Here is a 27,774-nt window from a genome sequence, read left to right on the forward strand (position 1 = left end):
TAGCTACTAGTATTTTACCTAAGCTCAGACAGATTCTGTCTCCATTTCATCAAGATAAAAGCTACCAGGATGGTTTCACAAGTCTTGTGTCTGCTATCTAATCTTTTAGGAGGACCCTTGTTCCCAGCACTGCTCTCACTGAAGGGATTTCCATATGGCTGGGTGCTCGATGTCTCTGGAGAGGTCCATGTAGAGTCCAACCCTCTCCTAAAGGGCTGAATGCAATTCATAAATTCAGTACTTAATCAAGACATCAGGTTTTAAGCCTGCTCCCAAGGGATTATTGGTTGCCTTTGTTTAACTTCAGAGACTCCCTGAGCAGATCTATATCCTGCGTAGACAGTAAGTAAAGCTCAGTAATGATTAGCCTCATGCTTAACTATAAACAGATGCTTCTCCATGTTAAGGGAGAGGTTTCACTTTGCCTGTGTGATCACATTGAAACATCGGTGAGGAGTTTCCTTCTGTAATGAAGACTGTATTTTACATAGCTTAAATGGGTGATTTGGTCACAATTGTGATTTGATCACAGTTTAATCAGCAGTGAATTACAGAGAGAATATTGCTTGTAATTCATTAACAATTTTAATAAAGATTAAGCACATTTGAGTCTGGGTAGCATTGGGATGATACTAGCTTTAGGGCAAATATTGTCTAAGTCAGATTTTAGAGAGAGAGCTAGAATTTACTCAGTATGACTGGATTTACCAGATAATATATTTACGTGGGCAAGGTTTAAAAAAAGGTTGGTTTACTTCATTATTTTGCTGTCACAGTAGGAATGGGTAGTGAAAGATTTGAATAAGAGAGCAGAATAACACAGCAACCCAATTCAAAGAAAGCCTAATGAAAAGGTCTTTACAAGCCAGATGGGCAATAGAGGGAGATTCGAAAGAAAGAGGAGGAGGTAATTCTGCACACATTGCTGGTAAGCCACAGTGCTCTTTGCTGCAGGTTATTGTGGGCGCTAGAAATTTGCCTGAGTTTAAAGAGCAGTGACAAGTGCACAGAAGAACGTCTACCAAGGGTTAAATACAAATGCAGTCTGACTCAGCCAGCTCTTGATCAGTAAATTGCTGGAAGCTGACAGAGTATTTGGGAGGCGCAAAGCAGCACTGCATGCTTGCTGTGTTCTTATGTGCTTCCTCTGGCAATTATTGTTGGCCACTGTCGGGCAGCATACTGGGCTAGATGTGCCTTTGATTCGATCCACAGTCATTGCCCTTGTTTTCTGCAATTCTGGGGGAGAAATGGAGAAGTGGAGTAGAGGCGGTATCATCAACAGGATACAGAGAGTGAGCAAGCTGCAGAGAGAGGAGGAGAGGCAGATGAGGAAATGGATGTAGTTGCTTATGCGTGACTTGGATGGCGGAGCACACAGATACAGTGAGACGAGGAGCTATGTCAGAACGGTGAGTTGCAGGTAGTGAAGAAGAAGCTTGCCAAGCTTCTGCTTTCCTCCCACCTCTGCCATCAGTGATCTCTCCTGAGTGTTGATTTTCTTGCTGAGGAGCAACAGGAGACATTCAGTTTCACAGGGAACAGACATGATTCCTGCTATTTCTAGGAGCAGGATGGTCAGCTTGTGAACCAGAACTGGAATGAAGCCACTCTTCCTCTGTTGTAGAATCAAAGGATAATTTAGTTTGGAAGGGAGGTCTCTAGTCCAACCTGCTGCTCAAAGCAGGGTTAACTGTGAGATTGTATCGTGTTGTTCAGGGTTTTATCCAGTCTGGTCCTGAAAACCTCCAAGGATGGAAAGTGCACAACCTTCCTGAGCAGCCTGTTCTGCTGCTTGACTGTCCTCATTATAACATTTATCTTTTTATCCACTCTGAAACTGATTTCATTTCAGTTTTGCCTATTCCCCCTTGTTCCTGCACCTTGGCCTTTTGTCTTTCCACCACCTACCACTGTGAGAAGCCTGGCTTCACCTTCTTGATAACCTCCTTGTTGGTATGGGAAGGCCACTGTTAGGTCCCCCCAAAGCTGTTTCTTCTGCAGGCTGAACAAGCCCAGATCGCTCAGCCTACCCAGGCACAGCAAGAGCTCCAGCCCTGATCATTGCGGTGGCTCTTAGCTGAAGTTTGTTCAGTTTCTTGAGGTGTTCCTTGAGCCCCAAAATTGGACACAGTCTTGTGGGTGCTATCTCATGAGTGGCGAATGAGAGGGACAGTCTTCTTGCTCTGCCTGTTGCAGCGGCTCTTGTTCACGCAGCCAGGGATGCTGTAGGCCTTGGCTCCCAAGGCACATGGCCAGCCCTTGTTCAGTTTGCTGACTGCCAAGACGCCAGAGTTGCTTCCCAGCCAGTCAGTCTCCAGCCTTTCTGGTGTCAAGGGGTTCCTTCTTGGTGCAGGACTTTGCATTTGTCCTTGTTGAAATTCATGAATTTCATGAGCAATCCAGGAGATTCCTAGAGTGCGTTGAGGATAACTGCCTGGTACAGGTATTAGACAAACCACCCAGAGGAGAAGCGTTTCTGGACCTGGTGCTCACCAGTGCAGACAAATTCTTTAAAGAGGTTAAGATTGGAGGCAGTCTGGGCTGCAGTGACCGCACCCTGGTTAACTTTGTGATCTTGAGGAATATAGGCCTGGCGAAGAGCAGTCAGGACCCTGGACCTCTGAAGAGCAAACTTCAAGCTATTTAAAGACCTGGTGGATGAGATCCCCTGGAACACTGTGCTTAGGGACAAAGGAGCTGAACAGAGCTGGCAACTCTTTAAGGATGTTTTCCTTAGAGCACAAGAGCTCTTCATCCCCCAGTGTAAGGAAGAGAGCAGGGAGGGCAGAAAGGCTGAGCAAGGACCTGCTGGTCAGACTGAGGTGCAAGGAGGAGACGCATGGGCAGTGGCAGCAGGGACACTTGGCCTGGGGAGAGTAAGGGATGCTGTCCGGATGTGCAGGGATGGCAGCAGGAAAGCCAAGGCACACATGGAACATAGCTTGGCAAGGGATGCAAAAAATAACAAGAAGGGATTCTGTAGGTACATTGTCCAGAAAAGAGAGGACAAGGCGAGTGTACCCCCTCTAATAAATGGGAAGGGAGAACTGGTAACGACTGACATGGAGAAGGCTGAGGTACTCAACAGGTACTCTTTGCCTCGGTCTTCACTGCCAGTCAGACCTCCCACATCTCTCATTTTCCTGAACCTGTAGATGAGGGATGGGGGAGCAAAGTCCCACCCACTGTAAGCAAAAGAGGTTCGAGGCCACCTGATGTAACTGAACGGGTACAAGTCCATGGGGTCTGACGACAGGCATCCCAGAGTCCTGAGGGAACTGGATGATGAGTTGCCAAGCCTATCTCCATCATATCTGAAAAGTCATGGCAGTCTGGTGAAGTCCTCAGTGACTGGAAAAGGGAAACATCACTCCCGTTTTTAAAAAGGGTAGAAAGGAGAACCCAAGGAGCTACAGATCGGTGACCCTCGCCTCTCTGCTTGGGAAGATCCTCCTGGAGGCATTGTCAAAGCACATGCAGGACAAGGAGGTGATCTGAGACAGCCAGCATGGCTTCCCCAAGGGCAAATCATGCCTGATCCATCTGGTGGCCTTCTGTGATGGAGTGACTGCATCGGTTGACAAGGGAAGGCTGACCAGTGTTATCTACCTGGTGTCCCTCAGGAGTCTGTCATGGGACTGGTGCTTTTCAATATCTTCATCAACAACATAGACACTGGGATCGAGTGCACCCTCAGCAAGTTTTCAGATGACACCCAGCTGAGTGGTGCGATTGATACAACAGAATGAAGGGATGGCATCCAAAGGGACCTGGAAAAGCTTGAGAAGTGGGACCACATGAACCTAATGAGGTTCAACAAGTCCAAGTGCAAGGTGCTACACCTGGGTCAGGGCAATCCTGGACATGAGCACGGACTGGGAGAACTCATTGAGAGCAGCCCTGCAGAGAAGGACTTGGGGGTTCTGGTGGACAAAAAGCTCGACATGAGCCAGCAGTGTGTGCCTGCATCCCAGAAGGCCAACTGCATCCTGGGCTGCATCAACAGAGGAGTGGCCAGCAGGTGGAGGGAGGTGATTGTGCCCCTCTCTGTCCCCTCTGGAGTCCTGCATCCAGGTCTGGGGCCCCCAGCACAAGAAGGATGTGGGGCTGTTAGAGCAGGTCCAGAGGAGGGCCACAAGGTTGATCAGAGGGCTGGAGCACCTCTCCTGTGAACAAAGGCTGAGAGAGCTGGGGATGTTCAGCCTGGAGAAGAGAAGGCTCTGGGGTGACCTTATTGACAGCTTTTCTATATTTAAAGGGAGCTTATAAAAAGATGGAGAGCAACATTTTGCTCAGGCAGACAATGACAGGACAGGGTGGAATGGTTTTAAGGTAAGAGGGGAAATAGAGGTTAGGAGGAAATTTTTCACTCAGAAGGTGGTGAGGCACTGGCACAGGTTGCCCAGAGAAGCTGTGGTTGCCCCATCCCTGGAGGTGTTCAAGACCGGGCTGGATGAGGCCCTGGGCAGCCTGATCTGGTGGGTAGCATCCCTGTGCATGGCGGGGTTGGAACTAGATGATATTTAAGGTCCCTTCCAACCTGAGCCGTTCTGTGATTCTGTGATTCTCTGAATTTCCTTCTGACCCATTCCTCTAGCCTGTCTAGGTCCTTTTGAGATGTCCAGCTAGTCACTGAACCTGACAGGGCTTTGGATATCATTTTCCAAAGTACTTCCCACCTCATATTAAAAAAAAATGCAGGAGAGATGCTTACAGTAGAGAAAAATATCAAGTGGGGAGCAGAGAGTAAAATGAATACTCGTAGAAGCAGCTATGTAAAGTAATACCAAAAGTAATACCCATGCAGCAAAAATGCTTGTATTATCTAACTAACATCTTCACCTGTCCTTCACTTGAAATATTTTGCTTGTAACTCATTAAAAGATCACATCAGGGACTGTAGGCTTTTGGGGCTTCTGGTAGCCCCAGAAGGTAGAACAACTAGAACTGTTCACAGTCAAAGCCAAGAACTTGCAGCAATCAGTGGCTTCACAGTCACATTCTCCTTTGGCCTGGCAGCCACTTTGCAAGCCTGCTCTTTGCAGAGCAAACTGAGCAAGTTGAGGATGAACACACTTTCCGGTTTTATTTCCTGAAATATCTCTGAACTCAACACTGTAGTGCCTGTCCGCTGGATGGTCAGCATATCCCAAAGACAAGCTCTAATGGTGCTAGACCATGTACTGTAACAGGACATGGTAACGGAGCTCCATGCTGCATAAATTTCCTTGTTTCAGCTCTTGGCCTTTCCCACGTGAGAAGTAGAAATGAGCATAAAGGCGTAACTTTATTTTTTTTAATTATTTTTTTTTATCCTCATGCTGTTAAGAATATGAGAATGTCTATACCAAGTCAGACCATGGCTCCATCTAGTGCAGGATCCTGTCTTAAGCATTGTCTATAAGCAGATGTCCAGGGAAAACAGGGTGATGATGTTTCTCTTGGATAACCACCCAGGAAGGGTGTCTTCAACTCAGAGATCTCTGTGCGCACAGTACCCCCACAAAAAATATCCTCCATGGCTTTGTCCAATCTTTCTTTGAAGCTGTTTCATGATTCCAGTTCGTTATGCTACCATGGTATTAAAAGTCCTCAGAGAGTGCTCAGCAAAAATAGCACAGCTTTGATCACACAGCGATAGACCGAACAATGTGATGAGATGTAAAGTTCAATGCTCACTGGCCAAAATATTCCCTTTTTCTCCCAGCAGACTCCACATCTGCAAGCATTTGGTGAAATTGCTGATGTAATATAATGCATAGTTGCCAAAGCAATTTGAATGCTGGTGGACATTACAGAATAAACCTTAGAGCCAAAATGCAGGTGGTCACCGTACTACTGTGCCAAGACGTGGCTTTCTGCCATCCTGAGCATTCTCTCTCACAAGCAGTTTTAAACCTTGACAACAGCTGAACTGTAACTGAAAAGAACACGGTGTGGCAAGTAAATGGTTAGCATAGCAAAGCAGGTCTTGGTAAAGAACAGCAGACTCATGCAGAAGGCTAGAGCTGGACAAGTTGGTTAACTTGTGTACTCCCACCTCCTCAATATTAGAGGTACCTGGAAAAGCCCTCAAGGTGTACCCAGGTAGAAAGTTAGTAGTAAGAATGGCAGAATCTGGCTTCCCTGGGTGCTTGCAATTCTTGCAATGCATAAGCTACATTTCTGGTAGACCCTGCTTCTGAATTCAGTCTAGCACATTTAAGCATATGTAACCCCTCAGAAGGGGAGTGGGGAAGTGTGACACGAGAACAGCGAGCTTCAGAGTGCGAGAACCGCACATGGGAGACGGCACTGCCTGCTGCAAGTTACACAACCTGGTCGCACCCAGCTGTCTCACACATTGGCAGCGCGGTGTTGGTAGGTTCAATCAAGCAAGTGTTCAATTATGTCAGTGCTGTGTTGGTCTGGAGAGCGTTCAGCTCGATTGGAGAGTATTGGACAAGACTGTCTGGTGGATTTAAAGCAATGTCAGATGTTTTGAGAGTCTGGCCACACTTCTGTACCGAGTGAACGTGAACAAGGGGCCAAACTAGAAATGCTTGCACCAAGCAAAGAAAAGATGAAGTGGAAAGTCACCTTAGAAAGAAAGAGGGGTAGGGGGAAGAAAGGGATGTCGTATACCCAAATTGTGGTGACTGCTGTACTCTGGATTCTCTGGAGAAGACCTCTCTGACTTCATTGTTCTTCTGTTTTTCCAGGTGAAGACGAGAAACTTGCTGCTTCTTTGCTAGATGGGAAGTTTCCCCGGAGCACATCGATGCAAGACACTGTTAGGGAAGGGCATGGGATTCCACCACCACCTCAAACAGCCCCACCCCCACCTCCTTCTCCATATTACTTTGACACAGGCCCCCCGCCATCCTTCTCACCACCTCCACCCCCAGGAAGAGCTTATGATACCATAAGATCAAGCTTTAAGCCAAGCCTGGAGGCTAAGCTCCACGGACTCCCACAGGTCATTAGCGCAGCAGAGATGTATGATCAGGCGAGGACTTCCATTCCTTATCCTGAAAGGCAGAAGAGGGCCCGATCCATGATAATCCTACAGGATTCCTCTCATCTTCCTGTGGAGCCAACAGAGATCCCCCGGCCTGGCCCATCCGCAACCCCTCCAGAGAAGCTAAAGAGGAAGGGGAGAGTGATTGACAACCCTTATGCCAACATGGGTCAGTTCAATGTCAGCCTGTTTGCTCCCACCAAGCCACAGAGGAAGAAGAGTCCTCTTGTTAAGCAGTTACAAGTAGAGGATGCACAGGAGAGAGCAGCACTGTCCATCACTGGAGGCTTTACAAGGGAGCCCTCTCCCACGCGCAGGAGCCATCGCCTGAGTGGCGTGGAATATCAGCACCACACGGGCATTGCTCAGGTTGAAGCCACAAGCATCCCCTTTGCCACTGCCATTGCTGGAGTCATGAAGGACAGAGACCGGCGTCTGGATGAGAAGCGGAAATCCACTGTCTTCCTCTCAGTTGGGGCCATCGAAGGAAGCCCCCCCAGCAGTGACATGCCATCCTTACAGCAGTCCAGGTCTATCGATGAGCGGTTGTTAGGAAGCCGAGATGTACTACTGCCTTCCCCTGTCTCAGCTTTAAAGCCATTAATTAGCAGCTCATCCTCAACGTTCATCCACCCCCTCACAGGAAAGCCCTTGGATCCAAACTCACCACTGGCGCTTGCGCTGGCCGCAAGGGAACGGGCCCTCTCAACTCAAGTCCCATCCCGGTCGCCCACCCCGATCCACAGCCCAGACTCAGACAGAGCAGCACCCCTGTTTGTGGACATCCAAACCAAAGAACCAGAGAGGGGGGAGTTGGAGAGTTTAGTGTCCCCTGCGTATTCACCTGGAGGCAAAGGGGCAATTGGAACGGACTCTGGGACTTTGGCCCCTACTAAGACCCCGTGGGGGACTCCGTCCACACTGAGAAAAGAAACTGAGGCAAGAGCAGAAACACCTGTGAAGGAGGAGAAAAAACAAGAAGACAAGAAGTCCATGATTATTAGTATAGTGGATACATCACAGCAGAAGACTGCTGGCCTTATCATGGTTCACGCCACAAGTAATGGCCAAGACGAGGTAGGACTTGAGGTAAAAGAGGAGAAACCAGCTGTCCCTGAAGCATGCACAGAGCCAGCAGAGTCTCCCAAAGTAGAGACCCAGCCCAGTCCCGTGGGAAAGCCACCAGTCAGTCCAGCCTCTGACAAGACACTGGGGCAAGGGAGTTCGGAGGAAGAAGTGGAGCCCTACACGGTTACCCTCCCACCAGCTCAGTTGTCTTCAAGCGATGAAGAGACCAGGGAGGAGCTGGCCAAGATAGGGCTGGTGCCTCCACCAGATGAGTTTGCAAACGGGGTACTAGTCACCACCCCTGGCACACCAGTCAGCCACCTGGCTACGCCTAGCACGCCATCCATACCAGCGGCAGCAGTAGCACCTTCTACCACTGGCGGAACACCCTCAGGGAAGCCCTCTGATGCCCCCGTAGCCCCAGAGTCTGCTGCAGACTCAGGAGTGGAAGAGGTGGACACCAGAAGTTCAAGTGACCATCACCTGGAGACCACAAGCACCATCTCTACGGTCTCCAGCATGTCTACGTTGTCCTCAGAAAGCGGGGAGCCTACTGACACATACACTTCCTTTGCGGATGGACAAACTTTTATACTCGAGAAGCCACCAGTGCCTCCAAAGCCAAAACTCAAGTCCCAGCTCAGCAAGGGGCCAGTTACTTTCAGGGACCCACTTTTGAAGCAGTCTTCGGACAGCGAGCTCATCTCCCAGCAACATGCGGCCACTCTGGCATCAGCCAGCATTGGCCGGCCACGCTACCTCTTTCAGAGAAGGTCCAAGCTATGGGGGGACCCCATGGAGAGCAGGCCAATCCATGGGGCTGATGATGACAAGCCAACTGTGATCAGTGAGCTAAGTTCCCGACTACAGCAACTGAATAAGGATACACGATCACTGGGGGAGGAACCTGCCGGGTCCACGTTAGATCCCGGGAAGAAGTCACCGGTGGTCGCGGCACGGTAAGATGCTGGTCGCTGGTCGGGGAGGGGCTGGTGCAGGGCTTAGGCACCCAGAAAGATAGGGAGCTGCACAGGCACGGTATAACTGTGCTGAGTAATTCAGGATGTGTTTGAGGGGCATTTCAGAGATGTCAGGACTTCTCAGCTACACAGGGGAGAAAAAATGCCGAGACAAACTTTCTCGAAGTTGGTGTGATTTGTTCATGGCTCCTCTCTAGTACGCACCACGCACGTAGAGAGCGCTCACTGTTGTTTTTTCCCTTTAAATTGCCTTCCTGTTGTTTCATGTTCCTCCTCTGTCTTTATTCTATCGTTAAGCTGCTGTATTTAGTTGTGGGTTTCACTTCTAAATGTTTTCTCCTGAACAATTAATAACAATGTATGTTTCTCCAGTGCTTTTCATTTCAAAGGATCTCCAAATGTTGTCAGACTGCGTAGTAGAGCTCTGGTCAGTCACTGCTGTCACACGGGTGGTCTGTGGTAGCCTTTAAAAAGGACACAGCAACCCCACACACGACATTTCTTGGCTGAGGTTCCAGGCGTGAGCGAGTCCCACTGGGCCGCAGGGAGGGTTCTGGCAGGACGCAGCCGGGAGGTGACGTGCGGTGCTGCGCAGGGCACCCGGGCCGTGTCCTGCCGAGCCCGGCACCACGCCACTCGCAGCGCCACGCGGCACCTCCTCCCGCCAGCGGGCCGGGGAGTCCGCGCAGAGGTCTCTGCGTAGCACCGAAATACGGATCCTCTCACCTCCTCGTCCTCCTGCAGACCCAGAGCTGCTCAGGGCCTGGTCAACCCATCAGGTCTAAAAAGGTCACGGTCCAGGTTACGGTGTGAATCCCCAGGACATCAGAAGCCTCTTTCTCATTCAAATTCATTCTCAGAGTTCTTCATCCCTCAAGGCACTCAGGAGCCACTGGCTCCCCTCTCCCACGCTGCAGCTGTGCCCATCGTGTTCCCCAGGCAGCACAGACCTCCCGTGGCAGCCTCCTCCCGTGGCAGGCACCCCCTCGGCTGCCCCATCCCGCTCACCAGCCTGCACACGGCGCTGCATTCAGACCTGCTGCCTCTGTGGAGGTGGTGGCCCCCTTGGCCATTGCTTTCACCCCAGCTCACCCACTGATCTAGGTGTAAAACTAAACTAAACCACAAAACTCTAATTTAGAGTCTGAGATTTGAGACCAAACCCTCAGAAGGCATAGAAATTTAAAGATACAGCAGGAAGGGACCCAAGGACACCAGTTGCACCCTGCCCTTCACACGGATGCCTTCCCGGTCATAATGGCACAGTAAGCAGGTCCCACTGGCATCACAATGTCCAGGCCACCCAGATGCAGACACGTGGCAGGGTCAGCAAGGTGACAGACCAGCAGGGAGCTCTGAGCTAAGGGGAACGTGTCTTTTGAGATGTTTTATCTAACCAGAGCATCGCTGTGATGGATTACAAATCCATGTAGTGCTAACACAGCTGATGACATTTCAAACTGTAGCACGGGGGTAAAATGTCCTAACCTGACGTAGCCCCGCAGGAGCGCTCGTGTATCTGCATCCTCCACCCGGCTCGTATCTCCCTGCTGGTGCCTGTGTTGGCAGTGCCAGCCTGGCTGCACTGATGATCCACCTCTGGGTAGGTGCCAACTTGTAGTTACGATCACAGAGTGGCATAAGATCTCTGGATCTTGCCCTGCTATGCTATTATATCTCCTTGATGGGTTCGGACTCAAATGCACATTACGGCCATTCCCTACAGACTGATGTCTGACGCATGGTCCCTCCTCCAAGCACTGCTCAGTTGGTCAACATGAGGTCCTGAGCTGAATGGCCTTAGTTCAATTGCATTTGGGGACCCTCTGAAATAAGGCATGCCATGCCTCATATTCTTAAAAATTGCTGACCATGCGCATCTTCAGTGAAGCTAGTGAACTTGGATTCTCATCTTTTAATGGTGATCGGGATGGCATCTCAAACAGCTCACCCATACAGGACATTGTCCTTTTGCTGGGACCCGTCCTGGGGCGCAGCTAGTCCTCCCTCACCTGATGGTGGTAGAGGGGCTGCTAGGTTGTGTGTCCTCAACCTCATCTGGCCTCCCAGAGGTGTCAGTGAAAAGCACCTGCAACTCCCTCATGGTCAGAACTCAGCAACCCCTCTACCTGTCCCCTTTCCGTTCCTGGCCTCCCCTGTCTGTCCAGATCACCAGGTACTGATGAGCCTCTGTTCCCCGTGCAGCCACCCGGCACAAGTAACCCCCCCAGTTCCCAGGGGGTGCCCCTTCTCCATCCTCTGCCTCTCTCGAACGCCTCCCGTCCTTCACGGCTGCAGGTCTCCCACCCGTGTCCCAGCAGGCAGCGTGCCTCCCTGGTCCCCATCTCTGCCGGGGGCAGCAGACCCCTGCCGCAGCTCCTGCCCCGTGACGTGGTCTTGCTGCAATGCACCCTCTGTGTGGAGACCCCGTCCTCCTCCTCGCCGGCACCTGCTGCCCTGCCCTGCGGGGATATGCATCCCTGCCTCCTGTCCTGTACCCACCCTGCCACCAAGTGTTTGGCATTTTTTGGCAGTCCTGCAGAGTTAAATATTTCTCATCTCTTTCTCTGAAAGTCATGGCCTTTCATCTCTGAAATTTTTATGCTCTTGGTTGGTGTCAAATTTTTAAAATATTTCCCAGGTAGTCAGCTGTAAATAGAATATTTAATGATGTCAGTCACTCTCTTCATTGTGAAAATTCCTCTCTTTTATGAAATTACTGTAAATTCAGAAAATAATGGAAAGAACAGTTAGATAAGCTTAAATTACCCATTTCAGGACACATTTTCCAGTCCCTGGGCTTGTCCTGAGAACGACAGTATTATCTAAATCTCCCACAACAGACACCCCTAAATACAGCAGTACTGCTATGGAGGGAGTGAGGTGGGACCATGCTGGCCCAGTGCTGCTGTCAGCAGTGGTGGCCCTTGAGCATCCCTGCAGGGGCTGCGGGATGGGGCACCCCTTTGTCCAGGCATCCTGAAAGCCCAGGTGCCGCTGCAGCCCGAGCCCGTTTTCCAGCCCCTCTGCAGGGCATTTGGAGGACTGACGGGCCGTGGCCTGATTTGTGCTGCAGCTTTTTCAGTCGTTCTCACGTTTCACACTGCTCCAGAAACTGTCGTGAGCTGAACTGCGGCTCTTATCTAGAGCCAGAACGTGTCCCGGAGTTCCACAGGGCTTAGTGGGACAATGAGGGGCCCCTTGCAGAAACCATTCGTGAGCTGCTGTCACTATCAGTGTCACTGCAGGGGCTTGAAGAGCTGCTGCGAGCAGGTGGAGCAGCTTGCTTGCAGTTGCAGGTTTCACGAATGCGATTCATTTCTAGCACATTAAATTCTGAATTTACAGTATTTACATCTGAGAGCAGGTAACCTCTTGTTGCACGCGCTGTCTGTAGCACAGGCACTGGTGCAGTTCTCTTGCAGAGGTCTGTGAGGGTCCTGGCTGGGGGCCTCCAGGAACAGAAGACAGAAACTGCTTTCTCCACGACTAACTCTGACTGTATCTCCTCCCAAGACAGTCTTCCCCAGGAGGACATTTGACAAGAGGGACTGAAAAAGAGGTCAAGAAATACTGAGAATGAGAACCTAAGGTCAGAGTTGAGGCAATCAATAGAGAAAACGTATATTCCATCATCCCCAGTCGTCAGGCCCTGTGTGAATGGCCAGGGCTAAGCATGTTGAGGGAAGCTTTGTTGCACCCGTGCACTGTGCGTTTAGTTTGCTACTGAAGCAGTAGCATGCCCACTTGCTCAGATTCAGCCTTCTGCACAGTGCTCACCAGGACACCGTAGTTTGGCGGTGGCAGTGACAGCAGAGCGCAGGGACAACTTTCATTCACACTGTCTCGTGGGACTATGAGATGACCCATGAGCTGGGAACACAAACTTTGCTCACCTGGGAGTTCCTCTGCCACTTACTTTAACAAAGCATGTCTACGAAGGCTGACACGAAGCCAGCAGCAGACATCTCCTTGTTTAGCATGAATGTGATCCTTGAAGAGCCGGTGTCCCAAGACGCAATAGCCTTTTCTAAGCTGAGCTGCAGGAGAGTGACCAGATGCCATGGCATGTCTATGACTTGAACTGCCGAGCCCCCTGGGACAGAGCTAACACAGCAGCAGATGTCGTGCAGTTCTTCCACTGAGCAGGAGCAGTTGAAGGAACCTGCAGCTCAGAGCTGAAATGGATTCATTGTGTGACATCCATTATCACAATAAAGCTGACGTTAACTAATGAGAGGTGTACGTTTCTGATTAGTGATCCAGTGAGTCATAGCTAGCGATGAAAATGCCAGCTGAAGAACTGCATCCTAGTACCAGATGCTGAAATCATGCTCCTCAGGGTGACTCACGCGTTCAATGTGCAGCATTCGAACATGTGTTGAAGATGGCATTCCTGTTTAATGTCCCTTTGTTGTGTGACTGGCCGTGGCCATCCAGCCTCATCAGGGTTGTGTCATTTCTCATCGTGCGTAGTCACACTCAGATCTAAACCTCCCACCTCTGCTAACAGGTTTGCTAGGATGCTGATCAGCCAGACCATAAAGCTAAATGTGAGCTCACGTTGACTCAAGCCAGAAGCATGTGAAGTGTCAACACAGTTCCAGTTTTGGGCTCCAGCTAATTCAGCCAAGAATCTGGGTTAGAGGGTGTTTTGCAAAGGGTTTTTGTTTGATTGTTTGTTTGTATTTAAGCAACAGCCGAACATGCCAAATGTATCATGTGAAGCACAATTTTAGATGCAAAACTGAGTTTTTCAGGTGCTGTTCTGGAAACCCACAACTGCTTTGTATTTCTACAGATCTGAAAGAGAGAGAGAAGAAAAATAAGCCCTTTAGGCATTTAGCTCCTAGGGTAAAGCTACCTCTTTCTATATAAACTCATCAATTAATTCTGTTTCAGTTAAATGGTGTAACATTTCTGGTGCAAGCTTTCAGCCGCTGCAGATACAACCCCCTGTTTCCTTGTAGGCTTTTTGTCTCTTCATGGTGTCTAAACTGATGCACAAATGAGATCTGAGCTTTTTCCAATGGTCAAGGGAATCGTCCATGGAGAGCTGCTGAAAAGCTAGAGATTGTCACTCATGAGGCCAGCTGAGATCTGTGCTTCTCAGCCCCTTCCCCAGAGGGAGTTTGTGGCATATGGGAAGTTATTTGTGCTGCATTTAGGTTTTGCAGGAGGTGGCCTTTCCGATGAGAAATACAGTCTCGTGCAGAGTGCAAGCATCAGACCCCGGCCTCAGGTGCTGGAAGGCTGCATCGCTCCAACAGGCTGGCAGCTGTGTCCTCTGACGAAGTAAAACAGGGTGCACCTCGGGCTGTCCTGTCTAGAGCAGCCTGACTGTTGATGCTCCCAAAGCCTGCTGTCCCCTGGAGACCCTGAGGCCCCAGCAGCATGCCCCCAAGCACCCCACCTTTTCCCAATGTGCCAGGTGAAACCTGAAGCCACTGATGAGAAGGGCAAAAGTGCAGTGCCGTGGTGGAGCCATGGTGGGACTCAGGTCTGTTTTCCTGCAGCAGCTTGCTTACAGATGCTTAATACATCTCTGCAGCTAACTATAAAAATGCATCCTTTGCTCCACGGACTCCCCATCCTCTGACGGTGGGAGGAAGGTGCTGCACATGGAGGCGTGCAGCAGCGGGACCAGCAGCTCTGCTGCGGGTGCACTCAGGCAGCTGGGGGCAGCTCTCCTTGCTTCCTGGTGATGGCTCAGACCAGTGTGCACAAAGATGCTGTTGGCTCCTTGACGACACGGCGTTGTGCCAGCTTTCACTGCAGGAGGCCAGGATGAGGATGTGGCACTCCTGCGCCCAGTCCACCCCTCTGGGCTTTTCCACTTAGCCATGGGACTGCAGACAGCAAGGGGGTGGGGAAGCACACTGTTTAGAGATAAGCTGAGGGAGACCGGGCATTTGGAAAATACGGCAAGAGTTTCTATGAACTACTGTGAAGAGCTAAATTCAGAGAACACCTGCCCCATAGGAACTCTCCCCTTGATCTTGAGTGACACCGGCCTGGAACCAGTTCGATGCTTCCTGCCACTGGTGCATGGGTAGGGTCTGTTTTTGACGTTGATGTGCATTGCCTACAAGGAGACAGGGGCTTTGTGGGTAGCAAGTCTCAGCATGTGTCCATATCACAGCAAGCACAGCTGGCTTCACCTCATCTGGTCACTAACATGTACTAATCACAGCTCATGCACTCATCACTCCTCCGAGTGAGTAGAAGAGCAAAGTGAGACTCTGACTCATGCTTGTCCAGAGTGAGATTTAGGGAGAGCAGAGCAGGTGTTGGGTAGACCTCCATCAGCAGAGCTCTGGGTCCCACCAATACTGTGTCAGTGCTGAGATGGCTCAAAGAGAAGAATGAAAGAGTCACTCATGGCTGATAACAGCCCTGGGAAGGTCCCATGATGCAGTTACATGTCTCCCAGGTGCAGGGAGAAGAGCTGTAAGGGATGTTCCTTTCAGGGGCCTTAGCAGACTAGATGTGCAAGTCATAGAAAAGGGGCTTTTCCTTTTTATGGAGAAAAATGAAGAGACACTCAAATTACAATTATTTTGTCAACACAGAAGAGGCAAAGCAACTATATGTAAAGAGGCCTGCATGCTAACTTAGAGCAGTTTTGCAGGAAATCTTCCGTGTTGACTTAAACTCCCAAGTGAAAGTTTAGGAAGAGATTGGCTTGGAGATTCCCAGAGACAACACAGGAGGAGACAAGGTGTCCTACAGCTACTGGCCCTAAATTTCATTTTCCTAAAAAAAAAGAGATCAGAAGAGGACAAAACAGGTTTACTGCAACAAGAGATTAACATTGGCTAAGGCGCATGCAGCTCTTCTGTCCATAAAGCTCTGACCCTTCCAGAAACACACTGTTGTAAATGTTCACCAACACAGGTTTTGCTGCCGATTCTCCCTGTTCCACAAAGCAGCACAGGCAGGCAGGAGCCCAAGTCTGAACAACTCAGAGTCCAAGTACATCACCAGCTGCAAAACTGCCCAAGAAAATGTTGCTGGAGGCTGAGATCCTCTTGTATGGAAAAGCATGAGAAGGAGAGTGCTCAAAGTGCATTTAGAAGTCCTCTTGCTCTTCTAGGTCACTCCTTGAGTGTAGCGAGTCCATCACCGTGACACGGCCGGGACGCCTTCGCTGGCGGTGCCTGGCATTCCCAGGGGATAACCATGCTTCCTCCTCAGCACGCCGTCCTGCCTGGGCGCTGCCTGTGTGCATTCGCTTCGGGTTGTGCAGGAGTGAGCTAGATCTCTGTCCCAGACAGCACAGGCTTCACTTGATGCTGGTGACCTGCACCAGCTACCAGCCAGTACTTTCCACCTGCAGTCCCTTGTTTGGCCGAGCAAATCCCATCTGGAAGACTATAACTGTCTTGCTTCCTTCTTCCCCATTGGAGTCTGGTGCAGGCATGAGAAATTCCTATGAATTTCTTTGCATTAGGAGTACAACCTGCAGAAAAAAAGGAAAAGAAAAAAAAAAAAGAGGAAAAAAAATGAATGAAACCAGAGATTATTTTTTTATGTTTGTATTCCCCATGCCAAACTGAAACATGGCAGGGACTTTCAGGAAACGAGAAGGGCCTGGCACTGCAGCGCGTGGAGGCAGCGAATCTCTGCTAGGAGGAGGTGGGCAATGCCGTCCAGATGAGCCAAGGCCGAGGGGTTTCACAGTGCACAAGAAGGCAGTCTAGGAAGTTCAATACCCAGGCAGAGGCTGCAAGGCCGTCCTTGCCCCTGCAATGTGTCCCACCTCCTTACTGGATATCAAATGCTGGTTTTTTTTTTCCTCCAGAGCCTTTCCTGCCAGCTCAGGGCCAGTGCTTTGGCATAGCACAGACTCCTAGCAAAGCATTAATACAAACTTGTGTACCAGAGAAACTGTGATTATCCCCTTTGGGAAACATTAGCTCACTTGCAAGGCCCTAATAATACTCCATTGACCTCCAGTTGTAGCTGTTGTTCTCACAGTCATAAAAACAAAACACTTAACACAGACATTTGGTAAAGTCAGAAAAGATGTTGAACTGTATTTGCCACTCTTTCTTGTTCTTGCTGTGGACCATTTTTTTCTCATGCATATGTTCTTTCCTTCCCCTCCTTCTCCTCCCCCTTCTGCTCTTCCCCAAATTTCTGCCCCATCCCATCCCTTTTCTCTTTCCCTTCCTCCCTTCTTCTTTTCTCAGCGGTTACAAATAGTACTGTTGAATTGTTCAGGCTTTGGCTGTTGAACTCACGCAATTATGACTGTCCCATTTCCCGTAGTAAACACACGAAAGTACCCTCAGCAAGTGCGGAACCCACCTGAACGTACCTGGCCCCAGAAGCCCCGTTGGCAGTTCCCTGGGCCCCCCACCCAGGAGCGACCCCCCGGAGCTGCTGGGTTTCGGTCACACTGAGCCCAGCGGCCGGGGGCCCGCTGCCCCGCTGCCCCACGCCCCAGCCACCGCCCCTGGGCCCGCGCGGCCTGGCCAGGCCGCGGCCGTGTGCCAACCTCTGTTCACTCCGTGTTGTTGCTGCGCCCGGACCGGAGCTAACATTCTCTCTCATTGCTCTCTTCCTGCTCTCACATCTGCATGTCTGCGCTGCTCTGTCTAGAACCGCCTCTGGCCTCAGGAGGGTGGGCGAGTTGTGTAAGTGAGCATGTTCTCATCTCATAGCAAACTCATGTCGTGCCCCGCGCCGCCCGCCCGTCCCGCTCCCCGCTCCCGTGCCCGGGCGGCCGAGGGCAGGGAGCGGCGCCCGCTCTGCCTCGTGAGTGTCCGCCCGCCCGTCCTCGTGTGCCCCGTAGCATGTCCGTGTCCCCGTGTCGTGGCGTTGTGTGCTGCTGCCTCCTGGGCGACAACTGAGGAAATTCCCTCGGGCTTTGATGGCGCCCGTCCCGTGGCTGGATGAGACCACGTGCCCCAGCCAGCCAGGGCCAGGCCGGGCCCCTGCGGCGCAGCCCCCGAGGCCTGGGGACAGACGCCGGCAAAGGGCTGAGCCAGCCGCCCCCAGGGAGCAGGCTCCTTGCCGAGCCCCCTGGCAGCTGCCCCGTGCTCAGAGGTGCCCTAGGCCTCACCCTCGCTGCCGGTCACCTCCTGGAGCAGTAGCCTGATGAGACAAAGCAAGCAGCCTTTTACGCTCTTTCTATGTCCAAAATCGTGCAGAGACCCCAGGCTTGAGCCCAGCTGACGGGCAGTGAAGGGTGGGCCTGGAAGGGGACAGTGCTGCCTTCTGGCAGCTCCAGCCCGGTGGCCCACAGCCGGTGACATGCAGTGCCCCAGGGAAACCGCTGCTGGCACAGACTTAAACCACAGATCAAGGTTTACCTGGGACTGCTGCGGGGAAATCACACGACAGAAAACTGCCTCCCTTCTCCCAAGGTGGTTAATGGCTGCTGGAGAAGTCCTCACTGGCACAGCACTTGGCCCATGTCCCCAGCAGGTCTCAGCTGCCACCGGTGCTGCTGGCAGTCCTTGCAAGCCCCTGGCTGGCCAGCTGTGTGCATTCACCTGGCGGCAGGCCCCCTTTGCCTCCCTCCTCCCCAGGAAGATGGCCTGCGGGCCTGCAGGGGCTCTGCAGGGCTCGAGCTGTGGCACGTGCTCCCGATCCAGGCTGCCCACCAAGTGAATTTCCCCAGTGTGCATGGCCAGCTGTGTGGTCTTGGTTGTGCTTCTTCCGTGTTTGTCTGTCTGTCCTGTTTTTTTTACCCGTAGTGTGTATGAAACTAGCTACCTACACCTGTGTTGCTTCCACGTGTGAAGGCAAACCCAGAGCATCCCCAGAGCTCTGGACAGTCTCATGTTTTATTTTACTTGTCATTTTCTGCCAATTGCTGAATTTCCGAGTCTGCATCCCCTTTCCGGTGTCCAGCTGGACAGGGCCAGTCCCTGGGAGAGCAGAATGGCAGCACACTAGGACACTCCTCTTGCCAGATGCCATACACCACCGCTGGGCTGTTGGTTTCTCCTGTACCGCTTTCCAGACAGCCGCGTGGATGCCATCCGCAGGGACCAGGTCTGCTCCACTCCCGGGCTGTGACACACAGCCGCTTTAAGCAGAGGTGTGGGAAACTCAGGCGCCATCTGGCCCAGGGCAGTCCTGGTGGGGAGAGGTGGTGGAGCCCGTAGGTACAGCTGGAGATGGGGCACTGTTCTGGCTAGAGCTGGGCAGAAAGTTGCGCCCCGGTTTGGCACATAAATCTTGCTTTGTTTGCCTCTGGTCAGCGGTGGGAGGGTCCTGCTCATGTCATTGCATATGCCCATGTCTTCATGCATTCCGTCCTGTTGCTGGTGTCACAGAGCGTCTGAGTGTTGGGGGTGCTGCACCCAGGGGGAGCCTGCCCCCCCGTCACTGCTGCGGGCACTTGGGCTCGTCCCTCAGCTCTGTGCTGCGTGCAGCAGGACGGGGCCAATTTAGAGGCTGCCCAGACCTGTCTTCTGCCCCCCACCCTGTGGGGACGCTGCCCAGCGGTCCCAGCACAGCACCGGCTCGTCAGACAGCATTAACACGATTATCATTATTTGAAACGAACGGGAGCCAATTCCGTCCTCGTTCAGCTGAGCAGGCATTTCAGACAATGCTCCCAGCCTGCGCCCGTCCGTTTGGGCTCAGCCAGCACTGCTCCCGTCCAGCCCCAGCTGGCTGAGTGTCCCCGTCAGTTCATGTTCCTGCTCTGCTGCACAACCCCATTGGCATGACAGCTTCGGACACCACTTCGGCCGAGCCCAGCATCCCGCTGAGCGCCGAGTGCAGCCGGGACAGGGAACGGGCGCTGCAGAGGGGCTGCGGCACAGCAGCAGGCAGCGGGGGGAGGCCATGGCCAAACAGGGCTGTGTTAGCACGAGCAGGGGGGGTGGGCAGCGGGCACCGACTGCACAGGGACTTTAGGGAGTGGTGTTATTCCCAATTATGGTGCAAAAAAGGTCAGCTGGTGTCTTTGTCCAAAGTGACCGGTGATAAAACTGGATGGGTAATCCACCCTGTTTTTCACAGGTGCCTGCTTAGCTGAGCACCTTTAATATTTTCCTAGCACAAGTTTTTGCATTTAATTTCCTGGAAAAGAGGTGGTGTAAAACCAGGATATTTTTAGGCTGCACTGAGGAGACTCATTTCTACACCACTTCTAAGGCATGATCAGTTCAGGCGCAGAAGTGCTTGCTGCTGGCTGGAGGCATGTCGTTAGCTCTGTGTACGTAACGATGTCCTGCAACCCTGTAAGTTAACCTTCTGTGTCATCAAATTTCAAACACTCCTGGGCCAACTTTCCCACTCGTCAGTCCCATCGGGGTCAGTCATTTTCTGCAAACTAGTAGCTTTCCCGTGTGACACAGCTCCTCACCTGAGCAGAAAGCTCTGGCCCTGCCTTTCTGTGCAGGTGGCTGAGGTCAGGCCCGGAGACGTGCCCAGCGCTGACGCTGGCGATCGGTGGCACCGGGCAGAAGAGGAGCCCGAGCCCAGGGCAGGTTGTAGCTGTCAGTGAGGTGCACAAGAAGAGCTGGGTCTGCATGAAAGCAACAAAACAGCTCCGCTGCAGCCTCTGGGCCCAGCCAGCTGAGAACGAGCCTCACCATTCCATGCCAGCACTTGAGCGCACTGAAACAGGCTGGGACTGCAGTGCCTGGGGCAGCGCTGGCTGCCAGCAGACAGGGTGAGCGTGGAAGGTGGCAGTGCCTGCAGGGCTTGGTTTGGCCTGCAGGTGCCTGCAGCTGGTGCTGCCGGAGAGGGGAAGGCTCTGTCTTGGCTCTCAGAGCTCAGCTCTGGGAATTAGGAAGAGAAAAACAACACAGAAGTGCCCTTCCTCCTCTGATCTGAGACCAGCAGGAGCAATAAATATGAAGAGCCCTGGGTCCTTCTTTTCCAGTCACTTTTTCCACTAGGAACTCACTTCTGAGGCGTTAGGTGCTACGAGGGTCATGTTAGATGACCTCTGTGCAAGAGATCTCTGTGCAATGCCCCAAGTCTGCCAGCAGCCAGTGGCCTGCGCCATCCCGTGATCTGCGCAGAGCCTGCTGAGCACAGACACTGGCCAAGGTCAGACTCCTGTGACTGGGAGCCAGGAGCTCAGCAGAGGGAGGACAGGCAGTTCTGGCTCAGGAGACAGCTCCCGATGAAGTTTGTAGGACACTGTAGTGAGCTGGGAAGAGCAGGTGAAGGAAGGACAATTAGTGTTTTGGGGTCAGGTGAAAATGTTCTAACAGGGACCACCCAGAATGGTTACTGTCCTGGCTGCAGGAGTTTGATCAGAGAAAAGAGGGAAATGCATGGAGAGAGAAAAAGTGGGTTTGAAACAGGAAGGAGACGTTTACACTGAGAAGCCACAAAAGGGCATACGCCTCAAGGGTTTTCATGGCTCTGTTTCATTGGGATAATGTTTTATAAACAGTTTGGGAGAGCAAAAATAAATAAATCAATAAACCCAGCAAAAGTGAAATTTGCTTTCATCCGACCATGACCGAGGCTGGTAAGGGACCTCTCTCTCCATAAGGAAGGCAGTGCATTTGTGGAGAGATCGGGGGCAGTGGACGGTTCATCTTGACTCATAGGTGAGTCTCATCCTTTGACATTTTGCCAGTTCAGGGCTCAGTCTTCAGCTGCACCTTGCACTTCATCAAAGCCTCAGAGCAGCAACTTCATCCTTCTGTTACCCAGGTGCCAAGCAGGTGTCCTGTCTTGTCCACGCCGTTCCCTTCATCAGCTCAAGGAAACATCATAAGTTCTTAGCTCTTTTTCCATCAGAAGCACATCTGCAGGGGTGTCCTATTCCCACATGAAGGACCATCTATAGTGTGATGAAGAGCAAAAGATCGTTATGACATGGTAAATGAGGAGTAGCAGGCTCAGCTGCGTCATCAGTGACACCATCCCATTGCTCAGTTTTTGTTTTGTCCTCACATGGTGAGGTACTGGCTTAACACAGTGACACAGTATCTTTCTGGAGAAGATTTTCATACTCTATTAAAGTGATATACAAGAATCCAGAAAATCCTTTGTTACCTCTAGCACAGCTTCCACCAGGCCAGTCTTACGTGCTCCTCGGGTGGAGAGCCTCAGGCCCCTGCTCTTTGTCTCAATGCTAGCAGGAATTTCCCAGAAGTGCACCCAGGTCTGAGTGCTGTGCTTTGAAGGCATCCAGGGCTTCCCCTGCTGCTTCAGTCAGGTCTGCATCACCTACAAACCTGACACGTGTGCCTTATTTTCCATTCGTGTCTGCTTGCCTTTAACTTCCATGGATTTGTTCGTTTTCCTGTCCCCACTGCGTGTTTCGTACTTGGTGCTTTCTGTACCTGACGGTGTTCCCTGACTGCGGGCAAGTCGCTCCCTGCTTTTCCTCTTCAGTGCACCAGGCCAGCAGCTGGCCATGCAGAGCTTGATTCACACTGCCCAGGTCTGCTGTGATGGCTGTTCTCCTGGCCGCTGACTGCAGTGCTCACAGGCTGCTCCCAGAAAGTCTGCCTGGTGCTGCCCACGCTGTGCCACCCTGGCAGCTCAGCCCAGCAGTAGTGTAGGGGTTACTGCCATGGCATGGAAGAAGTCATGGCTCAAGTGGCTTTCACTATATGCTTCTCTGAGAGAAAAAACAATTTGCAAAAGTAGTGGTATACGTGGTTGTACTGCTTTCTTCCACTGGTCGCTCCCATGCTTGTGGAGCACCGAGCTTCTGGCCATGTGCACTGCTGCCCTGTAGTCATGCGATCTGTGAGCTTTGGCAGTCCTTCATGATCTGGCATTAGGGTTTATAAACAGCTTCCATTGTTCAAGTGAGCTTGTCTTGCTGAACACCTGAATGGCAGCATAGAGCTGGCCTGATTCACTTGGTTAGTTGCTACACATTCACTACTTGCTGCTTAAGCTATAGAAATCAGTTTTTCCATCTCTTTTGTCCCCAGAGTCAAGGGAGATGCTGAATCTGTGCTAGTTCTAGGACTTCTTTTCAGCTCTGGAAATAAGAAGAAGAAAGTCCAGTCCTGAGCAGACTGAGGAAATCCAGAACTTGATGTCTTAGATTTAGAAACTCAAATCTCTCCCCTCCTTTCCATGCAAGAAGAAAAGGTTTTCATTGTACAGTGGTGTGACATGGGTGGAGGACACACTGGCTCCAAATAGTCCCCCGTGCAGAGAGGTGTCAGTGTTGCACATGCCTTGGTTCAGGAAGGTTTGTCCTCTGTAGGCCACTTCATTGCCTTGCGTGTCTTCCACTTCTCCAGTGCTGGCAGTTCTGCACTCGTTTGGAAACTGAAGTCTTCATACACAGCCTGCACACTGCTGAGGACCTCCAGCAGTGCAGTGAGAGACCCCTTGGGCTCCTCTGCATTTCCCTCTCCAGACAGAAAGCTGCAAGTGGATTGTTTGTGTCGTCTTGTCAATGGTGAGATGCCGTGATGGGACTTGAGCTAAATGCAGCGTGCCTCGACTCTGGACGCTTGGCTCAAGGGAGCTGTGTTTGTTCCACATTCACAGCCCCTAAGGAAGGCCACTCTCTTGGGCAGGCACGTGTGTGTTCTCCTGCCAGCTGCCCATGTCTCAGGAGCAAAGCCAGCAGCCCCTGCTCCAGGCTGTGGTTCAGGAGCTGGGCATCGGAAGCACAGGAGATGGATTATTAAAACTGAGGAATTATTTCAGAGTAAGAAGTAAGACTTTGGTCTTGATGCGTTTTACAGAGGAGAAAAATAGAAATGAAGAGTTGGAGTAGCTTGTCATTGTGGAAAAAGGTTAATTGCAGAGATTCGGTATTTTCTAGTAGGGTCCCATTTAACATTAGTAACAGAGTTACTAATTATATGAAAACCACAGTAATTAATGAGAATTCGTGATTTACAGAAAACATGGAAGTGTGGGAGACACTGAACTTAGAGAGGACAGTGAAGAACTAGAGGGAAACTAGCCAAGCTAGGTGAGTGAATTGTGTGATAGCAAAGGAAGTTCAATGTTAATAAATGTAAAGAAATGGGCAGCTGAGTGCAAAAGCTAAATTCCGCAGGTCAAAGAGCTCAGTCCCCAGCCATGAATTTTGGCCACCTGGTGTTCGCAATGTTCCTGATGCCGCCAGTGTTCTCTGTACCACAGGCAGCGAGAAGTGAAAGCTGATACTGAAATGGTGCGGGCTGGTAGGGACAGCGAGGTATTGATGGTGGTGCAGGACTACACTGCTGTTTGCTTGCTGCGTGTGCACCAGTGAAAGCTGAGGACAGTGTCTGGAAGATCTGTCGGAAGCTCAAGTACTCTCTGCATAAATCCTCACAGAGGCTTCTTGTAAAACCTCGTGGAGGGTTCTTCCACTGGGCAGCTGTGGCAAAAAGAAATAATCATCTGTAGCAGTGAGCTGATGTGATCATCACTTTCTCATCGGGACATCTGCTGCTGGCTGCCCGCAGGGGTGTGCTGGTCTCCCACCATCTGCATTCGCAGAATCACGGAATGGTTGAGGTTGGAAGGGACCTCTGGAGATCGTCCCACCCCTGCTCAGGCAGGGCCACCTCGAGCAGCACACCCAGGACATTTTCAGGTTTTTACTGCCTCCAGGGTTGGAGACTCCACACACCCTCTGGGCAACCTGTGCCTGCCAGTGTTTGACCACCCCCACAGTAAAAAAGTGATTTCTTGTCTTCAGATGGAATTTCCTATATTTAACTGTGCCCATTGCTGCTTGTCCTGTCACTGGGCACCACTGAGAAGAGCCTGGCTCTATCTTTTCTCCTCCCTTCCATCAGGTAGTTAGACAGTGATGAGATTCCCCCTGGACCTTCTGCAGGCTGAACAGTCCCAGCTCTCCCAGTCTGTGCTTCTGTGTCATACGCTCCAGTCCCTTAAACCATCTTCCTGGTCTTCTGCTGGGATCTCTCCAGTATGCCCATGTCTCTCTTGTACTTGGGAGCCCAGCACTGGACACAGCGCTCCAGGTGTGCCCTCACCAGTGCCGAGAAGAGGGACAGGATCACCTCCCTCGACCTGCTGGCAGTGCAAGTCCAAGATACCATCTTTCTTACACAGGGGCACATTGCTGGCTCGTGTTCAACTTGGTGTCCAGAAGGACCCACGAGTCCTCCACAAAGCTGCTTTCCACCTGGTTGGCCACTGGCATGCCCTGGAGGATGGGGCTGTTCCCCCCTTCCCAGGTGTAGGACTTTGCATTTCCCTTTGTTGGGAAGATTGCTCTTGGCCCGCTATTCAGTCAGTCAGGGACCCTGAGGGGCAGCATACCCGTTTGGTTTATCAGACACCCCTCCTTGTTTTATAAACCCATCCGCAAACTTGCTGAGGGTATCCTATGCCCCCTCGTCCAGGTAATTAATGATGAAGACATAAGCGGTTTTGGCCTCAGTACCAGCAGCCGGAGTAACCATCATTACCCGGCCTCCAGCTGGACTGGACTGCTGACCACAGTCCTTCACATCGCCTGGCAGCTCGTCCAGTTCCCAGTCAGCCTTGCCTTCCACTTGGCCAGTGCATGCTTCACTGCTTTGCCAGTGAGGCTGTTATTGGAGATGGGTTTTTGGCCTTGCTGAAGTCAAGATAAAAGACATCCATTAGTCTCTCCTCTTCCACCAAGTTCATCATTTGGCTGCGGAAGGCTGCCAGGCTGATCAGGCATGACTTCCCCTTCACAGCGTCCCAGTCACCTTCTCATCCTCGGTATGGCTGGAAATGGTTTCCGGGGTGATTTTCTCTGTCTCCTGCCCAGGGACCGGTGTGAGGCTGGCCAGCCTGGCGCCCCCTGCGCCCTCCTTCCTGAAGGCAGGAGTTCCCGAGGAGTTACAGCGCTGCTCTGCTGAGCAGCCGGACAATGGCTGCAGCCGAGACAGGCACCGAGCGGGCTGCCATTGCCGAATCCTTGCTCCGTAGGCTAGGCATGTTGGTTGCCACAGCAACTCGATAGGCAGTGGGAAAAGAAGGATTGCTTTCTGGAGGCTGCTCGTCCTCCTCACCAAAGGCTGAGGGGAGGTGCAGCCCCTGCAGGTACCCCGTCACCATCCTCTGCCGGAGCTGCCGCACGGTTCCCCTTTCCCCCCGCACGGTGGGGTGTCTGGAAGGCCGTTCCGCCCGCTGCCTGCTTTGCCCTAAGCCACATTAACCGGTAGCTCGCGCGGCTCTCTTACCAGCCACTTCCCGGGAAGGAACAGACCTGCAGTCTGGTCCGAAGGAGTCATCGTTCTCAGAAGAGAGGTGACCTACTTCTGAGTTCTCCCAGAAATGCGTGCCTTCCCACTGGAAACAACGTCTGGAATGAATCTGATGATTTGGGAAGTTGGCCTGAGATTTCGGGCACGCTCGTGTGACCTGCAGCAGTGCTGCTGCAGCAGGGCTGTTCCATGCATGAAGTACTGTGTGTAGCCACGTCATTTGCACGAGCTGATTATACTGTTCTTGTGCAGTGCATCAGCTGCTTGCAGAAGGCATCAACTTCATCTGTCACGCCCAATGCAGTCTCTGTGCCCTGCAGAGTCTGTGAGCCCTGTGAAAGCTGTGCTGTGCTGGCTCTCCAGCGAAGCGGCTGCACCTCACCTGCGCCAGGGCTTAGCTCCCGTGGCCATCGATAAGGACACAGCATATACAAGTCTGACCCTTTCTGGAAATGTGAGACCGGTTGCACATGATCAGCACTGCTGATCTGTCTCCTGCGCATTTTAAGTCTGACATGCCAAGAATACGAGAGCTCTGCCCGTGGTAGCCCATCTTCGCAAACTGTGCTTCACAGGACCAAGCTGCCCTGTTCTCCAGGACTTCATGCATACGTGCTGCCCACAATTCTGCATTTATTTGTGCTCAGGAGGCTCCGTGCAGAAGCATAGCAGCCGTTAGAGTTACAAGCTGTAGCAATTCTATTCTTTTTTTGCTCATTCTTGTGTAAGAGAGACTCGTCCAGTTCTTCTTCAGCATCATCAGGCCCTCCAGATGCTGGCAGAGTTAGTGCATTGCCTTCAGGAAGGACAATACACTGTGTACAATTAACCCCACTTGTTTGTGTCGCTTCTGTAGGTGTTCCCTCTCAGTATCCTTTTGCTTTTTTTACTGTGAAAGAGAATAATTCAGGAGTGCCAGATTTATCCTCCTTAATGAAAGCGGTGGCTGCACGAGTAGAGTCCTAAGAAAAAATGACAGCAGGAAATTAGATTGCCTTCAGAGAAAATCCTTCCTCTCAGTAGTTCTTCAGATAAGCCTCACGCGCTGTTGGGCACCCCTTCCCCTGCAGGGTTTCTCTTAGGGGGATAAGCTTATCCTCTCTTTGGATTCTTTTGCTGAAAGCCAGTAACAAATTTCTTGCTGAAATTCAGTAGTTAAGGATGAGCAGTGGGTTAGCAAATGGTCCCTGAGAAGAGTTCATAAATCTTCCATTAATGCAGCTCTGTCTGCCCTGGTGCAGTGCACTGTGTGGAAGCAGGATGGCTGCGACGCTGCCTTTTTTCCTGTGGGTTCTCTGTCTAGATAGAGCGTACAGCTTCGGGCACAGAGCTACTTTCCTAGTTCTGACATGACGAGGTTTTGCCTGGTGCTCTGCTAGTGGGACTTTCTCAAGGGTTTGTGAAGAACTGTATCTCTTTACAGCTTTTTGCCCAAACGCCTCCACCAGCACCACCAAATAAAGCGTGCCCGAACTGACTGTCAGCAAGATCTGAACCGCAGGCGGGGATGGGAAGTCCTCCTTCCCCTGGTACACCTTGGTCACATGGAAAGCAGCGTGTGGGAGCAACCAGCTCACACCAGTCTTTGTCCTGCTTGGCAGCTGTGTTATTT

The 27,774-nt window shown here is 51.6% G+C and overlaps 1 protein-coding gene across 11 annotated transcripts in view; it reads left to right on the plus strand.

Moving 5' to 3' along the window:
- Window positions 1–27,774, plus strand: part of SHANK3 (SH3 and multiple ankyrin repeat domains 3) — a 389,687-nt gene that overhangs the window by 348,637 nt on the left and 13,276 nt on the right. For 6 of the 11 annotated variants that reach the window (XM_083835493.1, XM_083835500.1, XM_083835495.1 and 3 more), the window contains one exon: window positions 6,705–9,030. In XM_083835493.1, coding sequence (XP_083691619.1) covers window positions 6,705–9,030 — 2,326 coding nt within the window. Of the gene's footprint in view, window positions 1–6,704; window positions 9,031–12,448; window positions 13,286–13,852; window positions 13,906–17,658; window positions 17,694–27,774 lie in introns of those variants that run through there. The other 5 variants (XM_083835499.1, XM_083835502.1, XM_083835503.1 and 2 more) reach the window with 5 other exon arrangements.

Source organism: Anser anser, assembly GCF_964211835.1.
Source record: "Anser anser genome assembly, chromosome: 1".
In the NCBI taxonomy this organism is placed as follows: Eukaryota; Metazoa; Chordata; class Aves; order Anseriformes; family Anatidae; genus Anser; species Anser anser.